At 35.0% G+C, this 25221-nt stretch overlaps 1 protein-coding gene and 1 long non-coding RNA gene across 3 annotated transcripts in view; one reads left to right on the top strand and one right to left on the bottom strand.

The window, feature by feature from the left end:
• Positions 1-25221, bottom strand: part of tafa1b (TAFA chemokine like family member 1b) — a 246449-nt gene that overhangs the window by 30721 nt on the left and 190507 nt on the right. For both annotated transcript variants that reach the window (XR_012340790.1, XM_073825686.1), the window contains exon 3: positions 19252-19392. Coding sequence is in view for 1 of the 2 variants with exons in the window: in XM_073825686.1 (XP_073681787.1) it covers positions 19252-19392 (141 nt within the window). In the remaining variant the exon portion in view is untranslated. The remainder of the gene's footprint in view (positions 1-19251; positions 19393-25221) is intronic.
• On the top strand, positions 1957-2850 carry LOC141294169 (uncharacterized). The gene is made up of 4 exons (XR_012340887.1): positions 1957-2097; positions 2194-2293; positions 2405-2443; positions 2546-2850. It is a non-coding gene; the product is annotated as an uncharacterized lncRNA (long non-coding RNA).

Genomic DNA, 25221 nt, shown 5'->3' with positions numbered 1-25221 from the left:
GATTAAGCGATTCACAATAAATAAAAACATTCAGAATGTTTTGTAAAGAGATCAAAATAAAGGTGAAAATAACGAATATAAACGAATAATACAAATATTATGGAAAAAAAGAAGGTCAGTTAATGGACAAGACTCTGGGATGCATAAAATGTTTCTTGTGAGGCTATTAAATTTTAAGTACTTTATGTAATGTTTATTCATGATAAACTTGTGAATGCTGTCTACATTGCGCACAGACATCATTAGCATATACAGCATCGCCTATATAATTATTTAATATTGTATTAATTTCTACAGAGATGATAATCATATCTATAGGAAGCTTTAAATTATTACTTAACGAAATAAAACAAATTGAAAACAAAAACTCGTTTATGTAATCCGTAAAGATAAATTTCTCTCTCAAGGCGTCCAAAAAGGTATTGTACTCGAGGAGCGGATATAATATTCTTGATACTTCAAACTTCCATGTTCTGTTCTATAAATTTTGAGAATTAAAAAAATCAGGCTCTCATGAAATCTTTGAAATCAATCTTTGTATGGCTAGTTTATTCAGTTATTCAGTATTGTTGTGTTTCCCCTGTTTTATTCGTTTAATATTCAGAAACAAGTGCCTTTTTTTTTTCAAAACATTTTTTAAAAGAAAGAATTCAACCCTCCAAAATTTTGTTTGCCTATGTCACAATATGAGATAAATCCAGCCCTGTAAATGATGCTGATTTTTGTTGCCAAATTGGTTTGGAAGCGTTGTTGAATAAACAAGTAACGTTAAACTGAACTTTTATGCCTGTATGACTGACAATTTTATTGACCACTGAGAAAGCATTGATTTGGTAAGATGATGGTTCATACCATGTAGAAAAATTACATTTTGAAAAATAGCTTAGATGTAGTAAACTACTTTTGCCGTGTTGCTGCTGTAGCTTAGCTTAGCTAAGGAATGGGAAACCACTACAACACTGTTATACGTCATCATACGTTGTCGCTAGTTCTTAATGTTACATCAGAGGACATGCGCCGATGTTTATCACACATTTCAAGATGTTGAAAAAAATGTTGTAGCGTTGCAAAAAGTACAAATGTACGGTGTACGCACCGTTCATTCACATGTACACATATGGCCGTAAGCAAAACAAACAATGCGTTATCACATGCACGGCAAATTGCAAATCTGTGGTGTAGTGGTGCCTTGAGAAGTGGGTAAATGCTTCATTTGTGTACAGCAAATTGCTGGAGTTCGAAAATCAGGAGTTAGGCAAAAAAGTGTGAAAGAGTTAAATTTTTGGAGTTTATTCTTTAACTTTCACAACAGTTTGTGTTACGGGATACTCCCTGGCTGTGTTGTATTTCGGAGTTCATTCATTGGTGTTCAGGGGCACGTTTTAACAATAACGTTACATCAGGAGCGCGCCATGACACGAGCCTGGTTCTGCCACACGATCGACTGATGAAGTTGTCTACTTCGTCATGAGGTAGGTAAAAAACTAACTCCAAAATGTTCTTTATCTTCTGACAGACAGCTGATTATAGCTGTTACGTTAGTGTACTGACGCCAATAACCGCGGCGAACTTTGTGTTGAATGAATCTCCGATGCAAAACATGGCTGTTTTGAGCGGACTTTTTTTCGATGTGAACAAGCTAATATTAGCTTACGTCTTTCTGTTCACCTTATTTTTTTGTAAACGAGTGTTTTGCTGTCAAATTTAAGTTGCGACTCGCTCAAGAAACATTCTGTTAAGCTTCCATAATGTCATGCCGACGAGACGAGGTAATATCTAGCAATGTCAGTAAACTGAAGTGTCTAAGTCTAACTTTACCCTGGCTAAAAACGATCATAGTTTAGCCATGAACGTGTAAAGTAATGCCTGCAATGTTTTGAGTCGTAACGGCTAACGTTACAAATGTTTTAGTAGTGACTCGTGACCTATGAGAGTTCGTGGCTTTCATATTAAACATTTTGCATTTTCAATCACACTAACAGGTTGTTTTAAATTACATGTTTTCTCTTCATTGTCAGGATGTTGACAGAAGTGCTGGATGGAGGGAAGTAGTAGTAAAACTGGACGAAATTTGTTTCTCAGATTTTCTCAATTCAGGTGAGTTATGTGTTTAGTAATCAGTTAATAAAGAGTAAGTGACTGTAATTTTATGATTTATTTTGTAAATAACATGTTGTTGATGTTATTGTGTAGTCCAGCAGAAGTTTTTGAGATAAAACAACACTGAAAAAAGATGACCAGGGCTCAGCTGATGTACTACATGTTTTCTTGCTTTTTGGATGTCAAAGGACTGGTAAGTATTAAATAATACTTCAAAATGTTATTGAAAAAAATATATATTTTTACATTTGTCTGAACGATTATCTTTTCTTAAAAAAAAAAAACAATTTCTTTGTGACTGAAGAAAGAAAAGAAAGACATGAACCTCTTGGATGACAAGCGGGTGAGTAAATTATCTGTATTTTTTTGTTCTGGAAGTGGACTCTTCCTTTAATGCCTATTGTTTATAAAGGGATGTTTATCTTGTGTTTCGGTCATGCCAAAGTATTGATGACCATCATCTGGCCACTAAAGAAAACCCTCAGCCATATCATCTTTCCTCAGGGACATCAAAAGCACAGGTTTCCACCTTTTACATCGTCTTGGACTGAGAAGTTTCGCCTTGTCAGTCATGTGAAACCTTGGGTATTGTTGAAGAGCTGTTCAAGTAAAGTAAAGTATCATGATGCTCTGTCCAGCCTGTACATATTTTTTTTTAAAGACAAATGTATATAATAATGATATAGGTAGAACTGAAGTCAAAGAACTGAGAGCAAGGCAGTTGAACAAGCAGTATTCTTATTTAAGCAAAATGTTAAGTTCTGTCCTCTGTGCTCCATCCTTCAGCTTTCAGTTTTGTTTTTATTCAGGCGCCTCAAACTAATTCATGGAATGTATCCTGGTATCACTGTGGAGTTGTTTCTTGTTACTTCATCTGATGTATATCTACCTCTGGTTACACAATACTACTGCACTATTTTATAATTATTCAGGTTTGATTTTATATAATGCAATGATGTGTTTTTGACTATGCTGTATACAATTTTACTAAACATTTCTTGTTGGCACTGCAGACATGTATTAAATGTAAATGTTTTGCTGTTAGATTTTACAGTATTTTATGACAGCAGTTAATTTCAAAGTGTTTACATGCATGGAATTTCAAAATCCAATCTATGTATTTCCTGAAATAAAAGCAGCTAGTTGAGAGTATGGCTTTCAGTGTAGTCATTTCCACATAAAACATATTGTGTTTACCCTAAGAAGTGTTTTTAACACTGGTTAAAGAGTTTAAATTATAATTAACTAAATTTTAGAGTTAAAATTACTCTCCAAATGATTAATATTTTAACTCCAGAAAGTGTTAAAATCTAACTCTGAGAAAGTGTTAAATTCTACTCCATTGAATTTCCTTTTGAACTTTCAATTTGAGCGCATTGGTTTACTGGATCCTTGGACTGAAATGTTTACAGGGGTTCACTGGTTTAAGAAATTTCAGATGGTAAAAATCTGCTTCTTTTTAATTGTAAGGTATTTTTTTTTTTTTCATTATTATGTACTGATTTAAATGACTGGGGTGTGGGAAATTCCCTCGCCACATGGCCTTCCATGTTTCTAACTTGCAGTCAAGTGTATATGACATAAAAATATATTTTGTAATATCAATCAGTGCAAACAGTGCTATCTGCTAGCAAACTTTAGCGATTTTTTGCAAACGTTTATTTACAGAACAACACCATAAACACAAACACAAGATTAAAGGTAATATACATATAATGAAAAATTGTCATAAATATCCTTATTAATGGCAAAAATTACCTATATTTATAAGTCTGCTTGTGGTGAATAAGTCCTGCATTTGACATGTTAAAAGGGATGTTCTTTACTAAGAGTCTTGTTGGGCCTGACATAACTGGGACGTAGTTCTCCTTGTCAAAGCTAATAATCAATTCCCATGCTGGGATAATCTGACAGCACGCTCCCACTAACTGCGCCACTGTCTCTATGCACACAGCTACAAACTGTATCTCCCAAAACAATCATTCCCCAATCTAAGACAAAACTAGCTAATCTATGTCTTCACCGCCTGTTTGAATTAAATATATTAAGCCCAGATATTATTAACAATTTCAGCACAGAGAATGTAATATTTTGGATTTGTTTACCCTTCAGGTGGAGAAAGTTGGTAATTTATTTTATGAAAGAAGCTTAATTCCTACGAGAATTTAGAACTATGTGGATTTTTAATAAAATGTCCGAACAAAAAAAAAAATGAAGTTTGATAATAAAATTGATTGATTATACTGTATAGATGATATACGATTATTTATTTCCTTACTTCAAAGCTTGAATTAGCTGGACTTGTGGCCAAAAATGCTGTTTTAGCAGGATTGGGAAGCTGATGTCTGATTTTATTTCTGATTTTACATATTGCGACTGTGGACCACAAAACCAATCTTAAGTAGCACGGGTATATTTGTAGCAATAGCCAAAAAATGCACTATATGGTTTAACATGATACATTTTTCTTTTATGCCAAAAATCATTAGGATATTAAGTAAAGATAATGCTCCATGAAGATATTTTGTAAATTTCCTATCGTAAATATGTCAAAACTTAACTTATTTTTTGATTAGTAGTATGCATTACTAAGAACGTCATTTGGACAACTTTAAATTCGATTTTCTCAATATTTCGATTTTTTTGCACCCTAGATTCCAGATTTTCAAATAGTTATATCTCAGTCAAATATTGTTCTATACATATATACAGGTGCATCTCAATAAATTAGAATGTTGTGGAAAAGTTAATTTATTTCAGTAATTCAACTCAAATTGTGAAACTCGTGTATTAAATAAATTCAATGCACACAGACTAAGGTAGTTTAAGTCTTTGGTTCTTTTAACTGTGATGATTTGGCCCACCAATTCAACAAATTAGAATATGGTGACATGCCAATCAGCTAATCAACTCTAAACACCTGCAAAGGTTTCCTGAGCCTTGAAAATGGTCTCTCAGTTTGGTTCACTTGGCTACACAATCATGGGGAAGACTGCTGATCTGACAGTTGTCTAGAAGACAATCATTGACAGCCTTCACAAGGAGGGTAAGCCACAAACATTCAAGAAGCTGGCTGTTCACAGAGTGCTGTATCTAAGCATGTTAACAGAAAGTTGAGTGGAAGCTCATAGCCCAAGTTGCTTGAAGTCCAGTGTTAAGTTTCCACAGTCTGTGATGATCTGGGGTGCAAAGTCATCTGCTGGTGTTGAACCACTGTGTTTTTTTAAAAACCAAAGTCACTGCACCCGTTTATCAAGAAATTGTAGAGCACTTCATGCTTCCTTCTGCTGACCCTTTTTTAAAGATGCTGATTTCATTTTCCAGCAGGATTTGGCACCTGCCCACACTGCCAAAAGCACCAAATGTTGATTAAACTCTCCCACCACCATGCTTGACTGTAGACACTTGTCTTTGTACTCCTCACCTGGTTGCCGCCACACACACTTGAAACCATCTGAACCAAATAAGTTTATCTTGGTCTCATCAGACTACAGAACGTGGTTCCAGTAATCCATGTCCTTAGTCTTGTTGTCTTCAGCAAACTGTTTGCAGGCTTTCTTGTGCATCATCTTTACAAAAGGCTTCCTTCTGGGATGACAGCCATGCAGACCAATTTGATGCAGTGTGCGGTGTATGGTCTGAGCACTGACAGGCTGACCCCCCACCCCTTCTACCTCTGCAGCAATGCTGGCAGCACTCATACCTCTATTTCCCAAACACAACCTCTGGATATGATGCTGAGCATGTGCACTCAGCTTCTTTGGTTGACCATGGCGAGACCTGTTCTGAGTGGAACCTATCCTGTCAAACCGCTGTATGGTCTTGGGCACTGTGCTGCAGCACAGTTTCAGGGTCTTGGCAATCTCCTTATAGCCTACGCCATCTTTATGTGAAGCAACAATTATTTTTTTCAGATCCTCAGAGAGTTCTTTGCCATGAGGTGCCATGTTGAACTTCCAGTGGCCAGTATGAGAGAGTGAGAGCGATAACACCAAATTTAAGACATCTGATCCCCATTCACACTTAAGACCTTGTAACACTAACAAGTCACATGACACCGGGGAGAGAAAATGGCTAATTGGGTCCAATTTGGACATTTTCACTTAGGGGTGTACTCACTTTTGTGGCCAGCGGTTTAGAAATGAATGGCTATGTGTTGAGTTATTTTGAGAGGACAGCAAATTTACACTGCTATACAAGCTGTACACTCACTACTTTACATTGTAGCAAAGTGCCATTTCTTCAGTGTTGTCACATGAAAAGATATCTTAAAATATTCACAAAAATGTGAGGGGCGTACTCACTTCTGTGAGATACTGTATGTTATGGAACATCAAAACCCCCGCTGAAATAAAAAGTCTTTACCCATTCGAAGATAGTCTGCTGGAATTTAATCTTGCTGGTTTAAGATGGAGTAAAGAACCATCTTAGGTTGGTTTAAGATTTTAAAGCCTCAGAGATTCAACGCAAAAGCAGCTCATGAAACAAAATTATCTAATTTTTGTCTCTCCTGCCTGTTTGAATCAGATATTAAAACACATTATTATTTTTGGCACTCATTTTTCATATTTTTTGTTTGTTTACCCTTTAGGTGAAGAGAGAAGATAATTTTTAATGAAGCCTCATCCCAATGAAAACTAAGATTTTGAACTAGTGCATTTCTAATAAAATAAAAATTTATCACGTCTATTTAATGAAATTGCTTTATCCATTTTAAATTCGTTTGCTGGCATTAGCTGATTTACAATGATTTCCCAACATGTACAATCTTGTGTTCAGCTAGAGAAAAGTGCTAAAGACACCCATTAAACCAGACAACAGACTACTTAAGACTAGTTTTGGTTTGGTTTAAGATTTTTGTCATTATGAAGTTACAGAAATTTAACACAAATGTAGCTAAAACTAGCACATGAAACTAAATTAGATACTTTGTGGCTTCCCTGCCTGTTTGATGTAGATATTTTAAGCACATGACTTTTTTTTTGGCACAGAGAACTTCATATTTTTTGTTTGTTTACCCTTCAGGTGGAGAGAGGAGGTCATTTTTATGAACGAGCTTCATCCCCATGAGATTTTTGAGCTTTCTAATAAACAAAATTTGAACACGTTTATTTAATGAAATTGCTTTATCCATTTTAAACTGGTTTGCTGGATTTAACTGATTTACGTTGGTTTCCCAGCCTGGAGAAGTTTGTTTAGCAGGAGAAAAGTATCAAAGATCCTCATAAAACCAGACAACAGACCACTTAAGGCCAGTTATGGTTGGTTTCAAATTTTTGTCATTACAAAGTTACAGAATACTTAACACAAATGTAGCTAAAACTAGCACATGAAACTAAATTAGATAATTTGTGGCTTCCCTGTCTGTTTGATTGAGATATTTTAAGCACATGACTTTTTTTGGCATAGAGAACTTCATATTGTTTTGTTTGTTTAGCCTTCAGGTGAAGAGAGAAGGAATTATTATTATTATTTTTTTTTATGAAAGAAGCTTCATTCCCATGAGATTTTTTTAACTAGTGCATTTCTAATAAAAATGCAATTTGAACATGTTTATTTAATGAAATTGCGTTACTCATTTAACATCTGTTTGCTGGATTTAGCTGATTTAGATGGTTCCCAGCCTGGACAAGCTTGTGCTTAGCTGGAGCTGAAAGTGGCAAAGACCCCTATAAAAACAGCCAACAGACCACTTAAGACAACACTTGCTTGGTTTTTCATTAAGAAGTTACAGAAATGTAACTCATATGTAGCTAAAACTAGCACATAAACCAAAAGTAGATAACTTGTGGCTTCCCTGCCTGTTTGATTTAGATATTGTAACCACATTACTTTTATTTGGCACACAGAAATATTATTAGTATTATTTTTCTCTGTTATATGGCACAGAGAACTTTATATTTTTTGTTTGTTTACCCTTCAGGTGGAGAGAGAAGGTACTTCATCCCCATGAGATTTTTGAGATTTCTAATAAACAAAATTTGAACATGTTCATTTAATGAAATTGCTTTATCCATTTTAAACAGGTTTGCTGGATTTAACCAATCTATGTTGGTTTCCCAGCCTGGAGAAGTTTGTGTTTAGCAGGAGAAAAGTGTCAAAGATCCTCATAAATCCAGACAACAGACCACTTAAGACCAGTTTTGGTTGGTGTAAGATTTTTGTCATTATGAAATTACAGAATACTTAACACAAATGTAGTTAAAAATAGCACTTGAAACTAAACTAGATAATTTGTGGTTTCCCTGCCTGTTTGATTTAGATATTTTAAGCACATGACTTTTTAGTCAACAGACCATTTAAGATCCCCTTTGCTTGGTTTAAGATAATTTTTTATTAAGAAGTTACAGAAATTTAACTCATATGTAGCTAAAACTAGCATGTAAACAAAATTAGATAATTTGTGGCTTTCCTGTCTGTTTGATTTAGATACTGTAAGCACATTACTTTGGCACACAGAACTTCATATTTTTTGTTTGTTTACCCTTCAGTTAGAAAGAGAAAGTACATTTTTTTAATATGAAAGAAGCTTAATTCCCATAAACTAGTGCATTTCTATTAAATAAAATTCGAACATGTTTATTTAATGAAATTGCGTTAGCCATTTGAAACTGGACACAGAACTTCATATTTTTGTCTGTTTACTCCTCAGGTGGAGAGAGGAGGTATTTTTTTTTAAGAAAGAAGATTTATGATTTATGATGCTGAGATTTTTTATTTTATTTATTTGATAAAATTTTGCTATCAATTTCAAACTGGTTCGCTGATTTGAACAGATTTAGGATGGTTTCCCAGCCTGGACAAGCTTGTGTTTAGCTGGAGAAAAGTGAGCAAGGCCGCAATTAAAAAAAGCCAACAGACCATTTAAGACCACCTTTGGTTGATTTAAGATATTTTGTCATTATGAAGTTACTGAAATTTAACTGAAATGTAGCTAAAACTACCACATGAAACAAAATAAATAAATAAATAAAAAATCTAATTTGTGGCTCTAACTCCAGCATCCAAAGCTTTTATAGGTTTCATGATTATATTAAATATATTTTTTATATGGTTTAAGATAGTCTCCCAAGCCTGGGCAAGCTTGCATTTATTTAGCTATATTGTGAAGCCCAAAACACCTTTAAAACCATGAAACAGAGTAGATAAGTACAGCAAACCAAATTGGTTTAAGATATTTTTTTCAGCAAGAAGTTACAGAGACTTATATAAAATTAGCTAAAATTACCACATGAAGCAACATTAGTTGCTTGAATTGGATATATTAAACATATTAGGTTTTTTGTTTGTTTACTCTTCAGATGGAGAGAAAAAGTAATGTTTTATTAAGGAAACTTCATCCCCATGAGATTTTTAAACTAGTGCATTTCCAACAAATAAAATTTGAACACGTTTATTTAATGAAATGCATTATCTATTTTAAATGGGTTTGCTGGTTTTAACTGATTTAAGATGGTTTTCCAGAAAAGTGCCAAAGACCCCTATGAAAACAGCCAAAAGACCATTTCAGACCACCTTTGGTTGGTTTAAGATATTTTGTCATTAAGAAGTTACAGAAATTTAACACAAACGTAGCTAAAACTAGCACATGAAACTAAATTCGCTAATTTGTGGCCTCTCTGCCTGTTTGAATTAAATATTTCAGCATACAACTCCAAAAAAAAAAAATATATATATATTATAATTATATTAAATATACAGGTTCTTTTCAAAAAAATAGCATATTGTGATAAAGTTCATTATTTTCTCTAATGTACTGATAAACATTAGACTTTCATATATTTTAGATTCATTACACACAACTGAAGTAGTGCAAGCCTTTTATTGTTTTAATATTGATGATTTTGGCATACAGCTCATGAAACCCCAAAATTCCTATCTCAAAAAATTAGCATATCATGAAAAGGTTCTCTAAACGAGCTATTAACCTAATCATCTGAATTAACTAATTAACTCTAAACACCTGCAAAAGATTCCTGAGGCTTTTAAAAACTCCCAGCCTGGTTCATTACTCAAAACCGCAATCATGGGTAAGACTGCCGACCTGACTGCTGTCCAGAAGGCCATCATTGACACCCTCAAGGGTAAGACACAGAAAGAAATTACTGAACGAATAGGCTGTTCCCAGAGTGCTGTATCAAGGCACCTCAGTGGGAAGTCTGTGGGAAGGAAAAAGTGTGGCAGAAAACGCTGCACAACGAGAAGAGGTGACCGGACCCTGAGGAAGATTGTGTAGAAGGACCGATTCCAGACCTTGGGGGACCTGCGGAAGCAGTGGACTGAGTCTGGAGTAGAAACATCCAGAGCCACCGTGTACAGGCGCCAGGTCAAGCCACTTTTGAACCAGAAACAGCGGCAGAAGCGCCTGACCTGGGCTACAGAGAAGCAGCACTGGACTGTTGCTCAGTGGTCCAAAGTACTTTTTTCGGATGAAAGCAAATTTTGCATGTCATGCGGAAATCAAGGTGCCAGAGTCTGGAGGAAGACCCCCGGAAATGCCAAAATGCCTGAAGTCCAGTGTCAAGTACCCACAGTCAGTGATGGTCTGGGGTGCCATGTCAGCTGCTGGTGTTGGTCCACTGTGTTTTATCAAGGACAGGGTCAATGCAGCTAGCTATCAGGAGATTTTGGAGCACTTCATGCTTCCATCTGCTGAAAAGCTTTATGGAGATGAAGATTTCATTTTTCAGCACGACCTGGCACCTGCTCACAGTGCCAAAACCACTGGTAAATGGTTTACTGACCATGGTATTACTGTGCTCAATTGGCCTGCCAACTCTCCTGACCTGAACCCCATAGAGAATCTGTGGGATATTGTGAAAAGAAAGTTGAGAGACTCAAGACCCAACACTCTGGATGAGCTTAAGGCTGCTATCGAAGCATCCTGGGCCTCCATAACACCTCAGCAGTGCCACAGGCTGATTGCCTCCATGCCACGCCGCATTGAAGCAGTCATTTCTGCAAAAGGATTCCCGACCAAGTATTGAGTGCATAACTGAACATAATTATTTGAAGGTTGACTTTTTTTGTATTTAAAACACTTTTCTTTTATTGGTCGGATGAAATATGTTATTTTTTTGAGACAGGAATTTGGGGTTTCATCAAGCAATATTAAAACAATAAAAGGCTTGAACTACTTCAGTTGTGTGTAATGAATCTAAAATATATGAAAGTCTAATGTTTATCAGTACATTACAGAAAATAATGAACTTTATCACAATATGCTATTTTTTTGAAAAGGACCTGTAGATCTGGACAAGCTATTTAGCTCTAGTGAACAAACCCACACACCTCTAAAACAAGGAAACAGAGCAGTTAAGTACAGCAAACCAAATTATGATGGGTTTTTTTTTTTTGTTACTGAGATTTAGGATAAAAGTAGCTAAAATTACCACATGTCTCCAACATCCAAACAAACAAAACAAGCTTTTAAAATTATATGAAATATAGTAGATATGGTTTAAGATCTGGACAAGCTTCCATTTATTAGTGAAACCAAACACAAAATACCTCTAAAACAAGGAAACAGAGCACTTAAGTACAGCAAACCAAATTATGATGGTTTTTCGGCAAGAAGTTACTGAGATTTAGGATAAAAGTAGCTACTGTAAAATTACCACATGAAACAAAATTGGATAATCTGGATTTCTCTGCCTGTTTGAATTAGATATTTTAAACACATTTTTTTCAGCACACAACTCCAACATCCAAACAAACAAAAAAAGCTTTTAGAATTCTATTAAATATAGATCTGGACAAGCTACTTAGCTATAGCGAAAAAACCCAAACACCTCTAAAACAAGGAAACAGAGCACTTAAGTACAGCAAACAAAATTACAATGGTTTTTCGGTAAGAAGTTACTGAATTTTAGTATAAAAGTAGCTAAAATTACCACATGAAACAAAATTGGCTTATTTGTGGCTTCATGCCTGTTTGAAATAGGAATTTTAAACATATTACATTTTTCAGCACACAACTCTAACATCCAAACAAACAAAAAAGCTTTTAGAATTTATTAAATATAGAGACAAGCTATTTAGCTATAGTGAAAAAAACCAAACACCTCTTAAACATACTCTAAAAAGTACATCAAACCAAATTACAATTTTTTTTTGGTAAAAACTTACTGAATTTTAGGATAAAAGTAGCTAAAATTACCACATGAAACAAAATTGGCTCATTTGTGGCTTCATGCCTGTTTGAAATAGGAATTTTAAACATATTACATTTTTCAGCACACAACTCTAACATCCAAACAAACAAAAAAGCTTTTAGATTTCTATTAAATATATTAGACACGGTTTAAGATCTGGACAAGCCTCCATTTATTAGTGATAAAAAAAACATAAAAAAAAAAACAACACAAAACAACTCTAAAACAAGGAAACAGAGCAGTTAAGTACAGCAAACCAAATTATGATAGTTTTTCGGCAAGAAGTTACTGAGATTTAGGATAAAAGTAGCTAAAATTACCACATGAAACAAAATGGGATAATCTGGACTTCTCTGCCTGTTTGAATTAGATATTTTAAACCTATTTTTTCAGCACACAACTCTAACATCCAAACAAACAAAACAGCTTTTATAATGAGCTTTTATGATTATATGAACTATATTAGATATGGTTAAAACTAATCTCCCAAGCCTAGACAAGCTTGCATTTAGCTATCTAGTAAAAAAAAGTCTCTAAGACCTCAGTAATCTAAAACCGGGGAACAGAGCAGTACAACAAACCAGATTAAGATGATTTCAGATATTTTTTTGGTAAGAAGTTACAACGATTTAAGATAAAAGCAGCAACATGAAACAAAATAAGCTAATCTGCGGCTTTCCTGCTTGCTTGAATTAGATATATTAAACATATTAAGTTTTTCATCAACCAGAATTTCTTAGTTTTTTGTTTGTTTACCCTTCAGGTGAAGAGAGAAGGAGAATGTGTGTTTTTTTTATTCCATTAATAACTGCCTAAACGACTTCTAAAAAGTCAGATGACAGAAGGGCGACGGCTCTCCAAATTTAGCCACTCTCTCTTTGGCACGTGTGAAGGATGTGAACCCCATGCACGCTCGCTGACAGTTTTTAGTAGGGCGCCACAAATTGTGTGAGTGTGTGTGTAATAGAGAGAGAAAGGTGGTGACAAACAGTGTGTGTGCTTTAAATGTGTGTGTGTGGGTGTGACTATGTGCATAAGCGCGCTCGTGTGTGACAGCAGCAGTGGGTTTGAGTCCGTCCCCGCAGGTCCTCCCTCAGGTCTCCGTCAGGCTCAGCCGACAGAGTCGTTACTCATAAAGACAGTATTATTATCAAGCAGAAGATGAGTGTGTATCCAGGCCAGAGCACACATGAGGGAAGCGGGAACTTCCTCCACAACTGTATAATCACTCGATTGTCTCGATTTCATGGAGAAGACACAGAACAAGGCTTCATTAATCAGCATGTATGTTCACTCGAACACTCCTGCAGCTGTTTACATGTATCACTCTGATGAATAATAATGTTGTGTCAGTTTACACAAAGACCAGACGTGACACACAAGTTTGTGTTCAGACACCATAATGCAAACATCGCATTTCTGAAGCACCATTTCTTGTTTTTAATAAACTAAAAATAAATCGAAAATGTAATATTTTCTCTGCCAAAACTTTCATTTGAATCAAATATATTTCTGAACTGTATTATTTCTTTATTTGTGTTTCCCATGATAAAATTAAAAACATCTCTGGAAAGCTTTTAAAGTAATATAATTCACATAATGAGCTGTGGGTGATGTGCTTTGCACAATAATGAGATGCAGGTTCTCTTAATAAGAAGTCATTGCATTGTCTATGTGTAAACTGTAGAAGAAAAGATGAATATGAATATGAATGAGCTTCCCACCACATCTTGACTTTGCTAAAAAACAACACATGCAAACAACATGAGTATTATGACACTAGGCATTGTGTTACTTTCTCTAATATATGATATTGGCCCCTTATGTCATTAAGGCTGCTTCATTTCAGGAAAGTAACCATTACATTTCAAAGTAGAAAAGAAATTAGAGTCATTTTTGGGCTCACAAGGAACAGTACAAACCAGTAAAATTTCTAAAATGAGACATCCATCAATGACTTATAACATCAGGATATACTATAGTACACTTATGGTGTCATTTGTGTTGATTTACTGCTATTCGCAAATCCTTTCTTATGGCTTTATGGGATGCAATGTGCCCATCAGATATACATTTCAGAATCTCAATGACAGTATTCGGTCAACCAGAACTTTTCACTTACTATTTTGCCTAATATATAGTCAGAAAGTAGGCATTCAGGAGCATGGACTGTCTTCATGAATACTGAATTCATTTACTCACTAAACTGATTTTTTTAAAATTAATTCAGGAACGAAACACCAGGTGTTGTTCTGAGGTGCTTAACAGTTGGTTGTGCTTGACTTCTTTTGGAAGTTTTTTCATTTAAGCATAAACAGACAAAATAACTGGCAATATCAAAGCTACCTAATATTAACTTCTTGTCTACTGAACTGCTATATAAGAGCAATATCACACAATCCTGCTGCCTCCGCATTGTTCCAATAACTTCTCAGAAACAGCCCTAATCCATCGCTAGTTTAAACAAATTCAAATTTATAACGAGAGGTCTCCGTCTGAGCAGGTATATATCCTACTGAATTTAAAGAGGAACTCTGTGATCTGTAAAAAAAAAAAAAAAATCGAAATCAGTTCTCCATTAAAACCTCAAAGGATCCCACTGGCTTTTAATGGGTATTTATTTAAGTGTGTTTTGATATATGTTGTTTGAACTACATTTAATGACCATTAACTCTTTCCCTGCGATTGACAGATTTTTCCATCATTAATGAGACAACGCTTCCCCACCATTGACGGAATTTTCTGCCATTGACAGAATTTTCCAATATTTATGAGACAACGCTTCCCAGTCATTGACAGAATTTTCCATCATTTACGAGACAATGCTTCCCCACCATTAACGGAATTTTCCGTTATCTAGGAGACAACTTTTCCCTGCCATTGACAGAATTTTCCAATATTTATTAGACAGAGATTTCCCACTATTGACGGAATTTTTGTCATTTATGAGACAACGTTTCCCTGCCATTGACAGAATTTTCCAATATTTATACACTACCGTTTAAAATTTGGGGTCAGTAAGACTTGTAATAGTCTTTAAAGAAGTCTCTTATGCTCATCAAGGCTGCATTTTTATTTGATTAAAAATACAGAAAAAAAACGTAATATTGCAAAATGTTTTTACAATATAAAATAATGTTTTTTTATTTTAACATACTTTAAAATAGAATTTATTCCTGTGATAAAAAGCTGAATTTTTATCTGCTGTTACTCCAGTCTTAAGTGGTACATGATCCTTCAGAAATCATTCTAATATGCTGATTTATTATTAGAATGATCAATGTTGGATAATATCAACAGTTGTGCTGCCAAATATTTTTTGGAACCTGTAATTATTTTTTTTTCCGGATTCTTTCATGAATAACAAGTTTAAAAAGTACAGTGTTTATTCAAAATATAAATATTTTATAACAATGTAAATTATTTATTATTAACTTTTAATAAACTTTTAATTATTAACTTAAAACATCCTTGGTGAATAAAAGTATTCATTTCTTAAAAAAAAAGAAAGAAACAATAAAATGTACTGACCCCAAACTTTTGAACGGTAGTGTAAGACAACGCTTCCCCACCATTAACGGAATTTTTCGTCAATTATGAGACAATGCTTCCCCACCATTTATGGGATTTTCCGTTATTTATGAGACAACACTTCCCCGCCATTGACATAATTTTCCGCCATTTTTGAGACAACGCTTCTCTGCCATTGACGGAATTTTCCGCCATTTATAAAACAACACTTTCCAGCCATTGACAGAATTTTCTGTAATTTATGAGATAACGCTTCTCTGCCATTGAAAGAATTTTCCACCATTTATGAAACAACACTTTCCCGCCATTGACAGAATTTTCTGTCATTTATGAGACAATGCTTCTCCGCCATTGAGATAATTTTCCGCCAATGATGAGACACCGTTTCCCGCCACTGATGGAATTTCTGCCAATTATGAGACACCGCCTCCCCGCCATTGGCGGAATTTACCAGCATTTATTAGACAATGCTTCCCTGCCACTGACAAAACTTTCCGTCATTTACAAGACAATACTTCCCTGCTATTGACAGAATTTTCCAGCTTGCCGTGTTTTCACTGGTATACTATTGGAGGCACTATTACAGATCGTCTGAAAGAGTATTTTTATTATTATATCCTTTATTTAACCAGGAAAAGCCCATTGAGATTAAAAATCTCTTTTGCAAGGGAGACCTGGCCGAGATAGGCAGCTGAGTTACATCACAACATTTCATGCATACAAAGAAACACAAAAAAACCCCTGAAAATAAAAACAAATAAATAAATGGAAACAGTTTGAAGGCCAATTTTTACAATGCGATCTCAATTAAAAACATTGACATGTAAGGGAGTCCAACTCGAAACATCTCATTTTTGACTTAAAAACACTCAAAGGAATCAATTTACTAAGTTTTACGTTGTTCTGCAGCAAATTCCATGTAAATGGTGCAGAATAAAAAAAGGCCCTTTTAAACATCTTTGTTACAGAATGAAATGTTAATGTCAATTGAGGAAGCGGTATAGGACCGTGCATGCTTTGGGGGTAAGGATGGAAGTGATCAACAAACATCTATGTTTTGTTCATCAATCTAAATCTGATTCAGACGTAGTCTTTGACAAAAACGTGATTTTCAATTATTATTATTTTTTTTTATAAAACTTATGAAACCCATATTCAAGAGTTGATAATGCAATGCATTTTTTTTTAAAGCAGAGGGTCTGTTCTTTCTTTTTAACATATTGCATATTCAGATATTCATACAACAAAATATTCTGGGGGGCATGACAATTTTGTGAAAATTATCAAAAATCCTGGAGGTGGCTGCCAACTTTTTTTCAAAACACTAGTGCAGAAAGAGTTAATGTCTGTTGTAGTTACTAGTTTTACAGTTTTAGTTAGTTTTCGACAGGCATAGCATAAAGGTATCCAAATAGCCTGATAGCTTAGCTTATACACTATGCATATGCACTTACCTAAATCTACTCATCTCATCTACTGTTTTATGAGTTTGTACATACTACTAATTTCACATACTGCTTTTCACCTACTATATGTGACCATGGACCACAAAACCAGTCATAAGGTTAAATTTTACAAAACTGAGATGTATAAATAATGTGAAAGCTTAGTAAATAAGCTTTCTATTGATGTATGGTTTGTTAGGATAGGGCAATATTTGGCCGAGATACATCTATTTGAAAATCTGGAATCTGAGGGTGCAAAAAAATTAAAATACTGAGAAAATCACCTTTAAAGTTGTCCAAATTAGGTTCTTAACAATGCATATTACTAATCAAAAATTACATTTTGATACATTTACAGTAGGAATTTTACAAAAAATCTTCATGGAACATGATCTTTACTTAATTTCCTAATGATTTTTGGCATAAAAGAAAAATCAATAATTTTGACCCATGCAATGTATTTTTGGCTATTGCTACAAACATACCCCAGCGACTTAAGACTGGTTTTGTGGTCCAGGGTCACATATAGTAAGAATTTGAATGTTGGACTGGTGCTTTGACCTTACCTATGAGCATCCAGTACTGCAATTCTGTGCCAAAGATACCATCTGCGATTAAGATACTGTGACAACCATGCTCTAAAAGTCACCTTAACATACTACTCTTGTGACACACAAAGGACACACAATTGTATTTTTTAATGCGGTATATGTGCGACCATATGTAGATGGCGACCGCATCCAGACAGTTAGCCCCTCACACATCACTGCCCAGTGGTCTGTCAACTTCGTTCTTTATCTCACCTGCCCACATAACAAGCTGCCTGGCTTGATCGATACACTAGCAGATGTGCGGGACCTGGCCCTCCCTGCAGGACACGCGCATAGAGGCATGAAGTGTGAATCTTTCTTTATGCTGTTACACAGATCACATCAGTATGCTGCGAAGAGACGCACACAGCTCCAGCTTTAGTGCAGCGTACCACCCAGCGTTTGGCATTCAGTACGATCTGTTGTGGAACAAGGTGGTGAAATCACCGTATTGAAAGTATTCAAAAGACAAAGAGTGGAATCACAAGCTTGAAAAAGACTTCAGAGGAATGGAGAAAGTGATGTAGCATAAAAAAGTGACCTTTCAAAGTTTAACAGTTTCGTATTCTTCTGGTAGAAAGGAGCTCAAGAGGAATACTAATTTACTGTCACTTTTGAAGGTGTGTGTTTATTATAGACACACACATGTCTACATTTATATATATATATATATATATACAAGCAGGTGAGATATATTCATACATACATGCAAACATACATACATACATGTTTGAAAATGTTGCATCTGCCATGGACATTTAAGCCTTAGGCTTAAAGATTAGGTTGAGCTCTAATCGTGACACATACATAAAGTATATGTACATACATTTCTTCTAAATATTTGTTTATTTACATGTTAACACAGGGTTATTTTGATTTAGTGGAGAGGTCATGTGGGCCCCTTGGCATTTGCATCAAATTTGAATAAATCCTCTAAAATCACGTCAAGGTGACAGCTGAAGCGAAATGTCATCTGAGGAAAGCTTTGAAAGTCTGTTATTTCAAATTATGCTTGTCTAAACTTATAATGGGCATTCGTTTTTGCATATTCGAACGCCTCACACAGGAATTGTCAAAGCACTCTTTACACCTGCTGCAGCTTCAAAAAGAAAAAGGGACAACAATTTTGTTAGGTTGTGATTTATGCATTTTGCGTCAGGGTTCATTTTTTACTTTTTTCTTTTGGTTTTTGTCTTTTTACGAAAATGTCCTTTATATTTAATCCATTTTATGATGCCATATTCATTGTAGTCCACTTTACTCAGACCTAAATGTCAAAAGAATTGTAATTTGATTTTTAATAGGAAAAGGTGTTTTGTTTTTTCAAACCATTAGCCTAGAACGCATTTAATCGTGATTTTGCACTTAAAGTTTTAGGTAAGGTGATATTTTTGACGGATGATGCTGTGAAGTCAGATCTGGATTCCTTACCGTCTACACAGGAGGGTTTGTTCCGTGTTGTGCCGGCCACTTTTCCCGGTAAACACGAGCACTTGACCGTCTGGGAACGCTCCTCAATGCGGTTCTTGTTGCAACATCGGTGTGCTGCTATGACCTCACATGTTCCTCCCTCTGTAGATGCAGAAAGATACACACATACATCAGTGGCACATATGAGATATTTCACCTTTGACACTTAATAAAGATGCACATATTTCAGTTTGACTGCATACATATTCCTCACATGCATCAGAATACAGATTTCAGCAACGTGCAGCAGAGACACAAGCAAATCAGGGACAAGTACACATTTAGGAGGTCAACAATGGAAGACGAAAAAGAATTTGCAGAAGCCTGTGCATGTAGAAAATTGACAACCATGAATGCAGTCAGTCGGGAAAGTTTGATTTGAACCTTCAGTCTCACCTAAAATCTGACAAAAAATTTAGGCTGCAAAAAGTAGTGTTCATTTTGTTAATGAAAACTATGACAAAAAATGTTTGTTGACAAGCTTTTTTTCCTAAGACTGAAACAAGACCATGACAAGACATCAATAAGGTCAATAAACATCTGTGACTTTACTACGCAAGCTGTGTGTGTGGTTGCCAGATATCAAGAGTTTAAATCCCAAATCAGAGCTTCTCTGTTAAAAAGATACATTTTTGCTTTTTTTTTTCAATCTCGCATAGTTTGTGTAGTTTGTGTACACAACCACCCTACAATGATAAAAATCCACCCAGTGGTATTTTTTTAATCTTTAAAAGTAATAACCCCTTTTTAAAATCAGGTTTTTTTTATACTTTATTCATCAATTGCACAAGTTACATGAATGTTAATCTCCATTATAAAAATAACAAATTGTGCAGTTTCCAACATTGCAGGTGTTTTAACATAAAACATAAATAAAAGACTCACATCATCACATTTTGCCAGGGGAAGTACGGATTTACAAAAAGATATCAAAGTGTTTACAAACATTCACAGTTTTTGTTGCCTTTTGATTAAGAGAATGCTTAATCGAGTTGACATATTGCTTGACCTCACTGTTAAAAGCAATAAAAGATGTTTTGGAATGCGCAAACTTACATTTCTGAATGTAATATTTTGCCAAAAGAATAATGAGATTAATAATGAAAGTTTCATTAGGCATAGTCTTAGTTCTGTTGAGGTCATAAAGGCCAAAAAGAACATCCTTCCAAAATAACTTGAAATCTTTCTAAATTTTTTCTGCAATAAAATGACAAATGTCAGACCAGAAACTTTGGACAAAGGGGCAGTGCCAAAACAGATGGGTAACTGTTTCAATATTCACAGAACAAAAAGTGAACATTACATCAATATCTTTTTTATTTTTATTTTTTAACAATATGATCATTAGACGGGTAAAACTTGTGAATTATTTTAAATGATATTTCTCTAATTTTTTGTCCTTTTTTGTTGGTCCTTGGTAATTGTGATACCTAAGTGAACAAGTTCATTTTTGACTGGGATACTACAAATGGCAGATTTCATGCAGTCCTTAACCCTCTGGGGCCGACGGTCACGCCGGCGTGACCAACCTACTTTTTTTAAGATCAGTGCAAAAGACACTAAAAATACTCTGTCGGTTTCAGTTATACAAATTAGAGCTATAAATCATTGGAAGCTGTAACTTTAACGTTACTTTTGTTTTTAAATGGAAAGCTCCAATCTCGATTTACATATGCATCTATCTTCATGCGATTCGTTCTTGATGCAGCTTCACCCACAGCAGAAGTGAGTATAAGGGTTTTTTATGCATCTTTGCAAATGGCCTTTCTTAATAATGTGCTTGTTGGCAAGTTTTGCCGATAAACGCGGCTAAATGCAGCTAAACGCTGCTAAAGTAAACATAATCCTAGAGAGGGGCGGGGCGAGCAGAGCTCAGTGGCATTTAAAGGGGCCATGTCTTAAAATGAGCTGAAACTTTGCAGAGCTGATTTTGTCAAGGTAAAAGGGTGTTTTTTTACACTACTATTGAGAATTTTTAACCAAAGTATATTAGAGACTTTTCATTAAGACCCTAAAGAATCATATGAACTTGTGGAAAATGGACATCCGATGACTCCTTTAAATGAAAGTGTCCTGTCATGGAATCTCGACTATTGTTTGTTGTTTTAACAGAGAAACATTATTGCAGTTTGGAATTATTGAAATCACTAGTAGGAATTTAATGGTTATAATATTTTTAGTTTGTTTTGCCAGTTTTCTTGATGTAGACAGAAAGAGTTTATAACTCTTTGATATTAATGTATATGTTAAATAGCCTATAATAAATCGGGTAAAATGCAAAGTTAGGTAAAATATGAGGTATGAGGTAAAATAAACCATGCGTGTAAGTCGACACTCTATTGATTTCTGCTTATTGGTATTATATGCTTATAAGTGCGATAAAAAAAAAAATATTTTCAATTATAATTTTGAGCATGAATAATTTGTATCAGTTTAACCATTATACAGCATGACTAAAATGCTCTGACATTTAGTCGACTAAAACATGACAAGGTTGACTAAATATGATAACTAAAAAGTACATTCGACACAGGACTAAGACTAATTTAAAAGACTTAGACTTAAACTAAATAAAAAAATGGCTGACAAAATAAACACCAGCAAAAATAATTATATTATATATCGTATTTTCAGTTTAATTTACATTAGAGAATCCTAGTGATTTATATTTGTATGCAGATTATGCATGAGTAAAAAATGGTTTCAGCTTTAATTATGATTTTCAGGGTTTTATTACAAATAATTATTATTTGATCTCACACTAACCACCTACTAACTTCTGTGGAAAAATGATATATACAAAAACAGTATTAAGTTGACTTCAATCAAACCCAGAGTTAAAAAGTTAAGTTCAGCTAAATGTTTTAATGTCACATTAAAATACTACATAAAAACATTGAATAAACTCAACTAAACTGGTCATATATACAACTGATTTCATTCATATTCTGTTCAGAAACCTTGTGCTTTTCCACTTTTTACCCTTTGATGATCATCAGTCATTAATTATCAATAAGATTCAGCTTCTTTTCAGTGATCAAAAATGAGAGAGAAAGAAAAAAAAAAAGACAGACAGACATATTAATTCTTTCAAAACAAAAAAAACAAAAAAAAAAAAACTCTGAACATATTTTCCACAAAAAATCAAGATAATTTTCTGCACACAGAAAAGGTGTTTCAGAGTTTTTCGGTGTGTGTTTTAGACATATTTACTTAAATCCACGAGAGTAAAAAAGGCAATCAAAACTAAAAAAAAAAAAAGCCTCAGCTCCTTAATTAGATTAACTTCCAAAGTCATCAGTTAAAAAAGCATTAGAGCAAATGGTCCTTGTAAAAAGCCTCTAAAGAGAAAATTATAGGCTCTTCTACAGACTCTTACTGCTAGGTTTTCTGTGTAATTACCATGTATTCTTTCTTTTCTCTGCGTTGCAAATTGCCCTTGAAGCATGTTGATTATCTTATCTAAATGACAAGCCTTTTACCCTGTGGTGATGTAAGCAAGGGCTTTTATGGGGAGCTCAGGAAGGTGTGGGTGCCGTCGTGCTTTATACAAAGTGGAGACATATAGTACGGTATGGCATTGATGTGACTAAATAGGCAAGACTCATTCTTGATAAAAGGCCTTGAGACAGTGCAATTATGAAGTCCTCACAGTCATTATCATGCTCCCTGCCCTTTAACACACACACACTTTGCAGGATATCTACAGCTACATGATTTGCACTGCGGCAAAGTGGACCCCATTGTGACAAAAAAAGAAAGGAAAAAGATCAGAATGCGCAAAAAGCTACTTGTGGGTCACCATAACAATAGAGAGCACCCTGAGGAAAGCTGGGGGATTGATGAGAGGTAATGGTTTCCCCCTCAAACAGTGGGCTCACAGCTCCGCGCCAATCCCAAGACGGGAAAGAACAAGAGGAGGACAGAAGTGCAGGACGGGGAAAAAAGCAAGAGGGAGGAATGGAGGCAGGCAGCTCCCTCGCTGGGCCGGGCCAGGCCGGTTGAGTAATGACAGAGCTGTTGGAAGCTCCCCTCTCACACAATTATAAAGCGGCCAGGTAATTCAGCCAGTGGGGTTGCTGCAGCGAGGCCCTCCATCAGATGTTCCCCTTTCCCCAACACCCGACGAAACCCTCTTTATCTTCCCTTGACAGCTGTCCACCCGTCTGCTTCCACATCCCTCAATTACACCAGAGCTCACGCGAGGACATGCGAGAGAAATTGCACCATACTGACTGAAGCGAAAACATGAAGCAGATGAAAGAGGAGGAGGTGCCCCATTCCCAGCATTTTGAAAGTTAACATAAATTATTGGGATGTACAATTTATCAGTACCCCATTTGGGGTACTGGCTGAGATAATATTTTGGTTTATATTGGAGATGTATTAAATTTCAGATATATCAGATAAAACGATAGATAGAACGAAAGAATGATAGAACAATAGATAGATACATGTATACATAGAATGATAGAAAGATAGACAGAATGATAGATAGGATGATAGAACGATTGAACAATAGACAGACAGACAGACAGACAGACAGACAGACAGATAGATAGATATAAAGATAGATATAACAATATATAGATAGACAGATAGATATAACGATAGATAGATAGATAGATAGACAGACAGACAGACAGACAGACAGACAGACAGACAGACAGACAGATAGATAGACAGAACGACATATAGAACGATAGATAGATAGATAGATAGATAGATAGATAGATAGATAGATAGATAGATAGATAGATAGATAGATAGATAGATAGATAGATAGATAGATAGATAGATGGACAGAACGATATATAGAATGCAAGAACGATTGAATGATAGAACGCAAGAAAGAAAGATAGATAGATAGCTAGATAGATAGATAGATAGATAGATAGATAGATAGATAGATAGATAGATAGATAGATAGATAGATAGATAGATAGATAAAGTGACAGAACGGTAGATAGAATGATAGAAAGATAGATATAACGATAGATAGAGATATAACAATAGATAGATAGATAGATAGATAGATAGATAGATAGATAGATAGATAGATAGATAGATAGATAGATAGATAGATAGATAGATAGATAGATAGATAGAACAATATATAGAACGATAGATAGAACGATTGAACGATAGATAGATAGATAGATAGATAGATAGATAGATAGATAGATAGATAGATAGATAGATAGATAGATAGATAGATAGATAGATAGATAGATAGATAGACTGGCTGAATGACAGAAAGATAGATAGACAGAACGATAGATAGAACGGCTGAACGATAGATAGATAGATAGATGATAGATAGATAGATAGATAGATAGATAGATAGATAGATAGATAGATAGATAGATAGATAGATAGATAGATAGATAGATAGATAGATAGATAGATAGATAGATAGATAGATAGATAGATAGATAGACGAACAGTGCTAGGCCAGCGGTGGACATGATTGCCCTTGCTAGGCTGTCATCAGTCGTCACGTTTGAGCAGGAGGCATCCATTTGTCTGAGTGTGTTTGAAAACACGTACGTCTAGTTTTGACCTCACATTAAAACATCAACTCCAACACACTGACAGGATTACACTCAAAACACTCACCGCCATTCATGACAGCTTACTCTGGACCTATTACTGCCATGCTCTCCTTAAGCTCTATAATATCTCACAGGTTCACAGGAAAACCTGAAACCACAAAACGCCTTCACAAATCCCTTCGGATTCTATTTAACCTCTGTTAACTGCTTTAAATGTCTTATTGACTATTTTATTATTTCAGAATTATTTCTTATACGGCTGGATACGATTCTCATACTCGTTCAGTCGGAGTGAATAATAGCTCCCCATGGTGTTTTTTTAGGAGGTGGATGTCTAATACAGCAGCAATTCGATCCTAGTCATTATTGCAGAGTG

Source organism: Garra rufa, chromosome 20 (assembly GCF_049309525.1).
Source record: "Garra rufa chromosome 20, GarRuf1.0, whole genome shotgun sequence".
Classification (NCBI taxonomy): Eukaryota; Metazoa; Chordata; class Actinopteri; order Cypriniformes; family Cyprinidae; genus Garra; species Garra rufa.
This window is presented reverse-complemented; position numbering and strand designations above follow the sequence as displayed.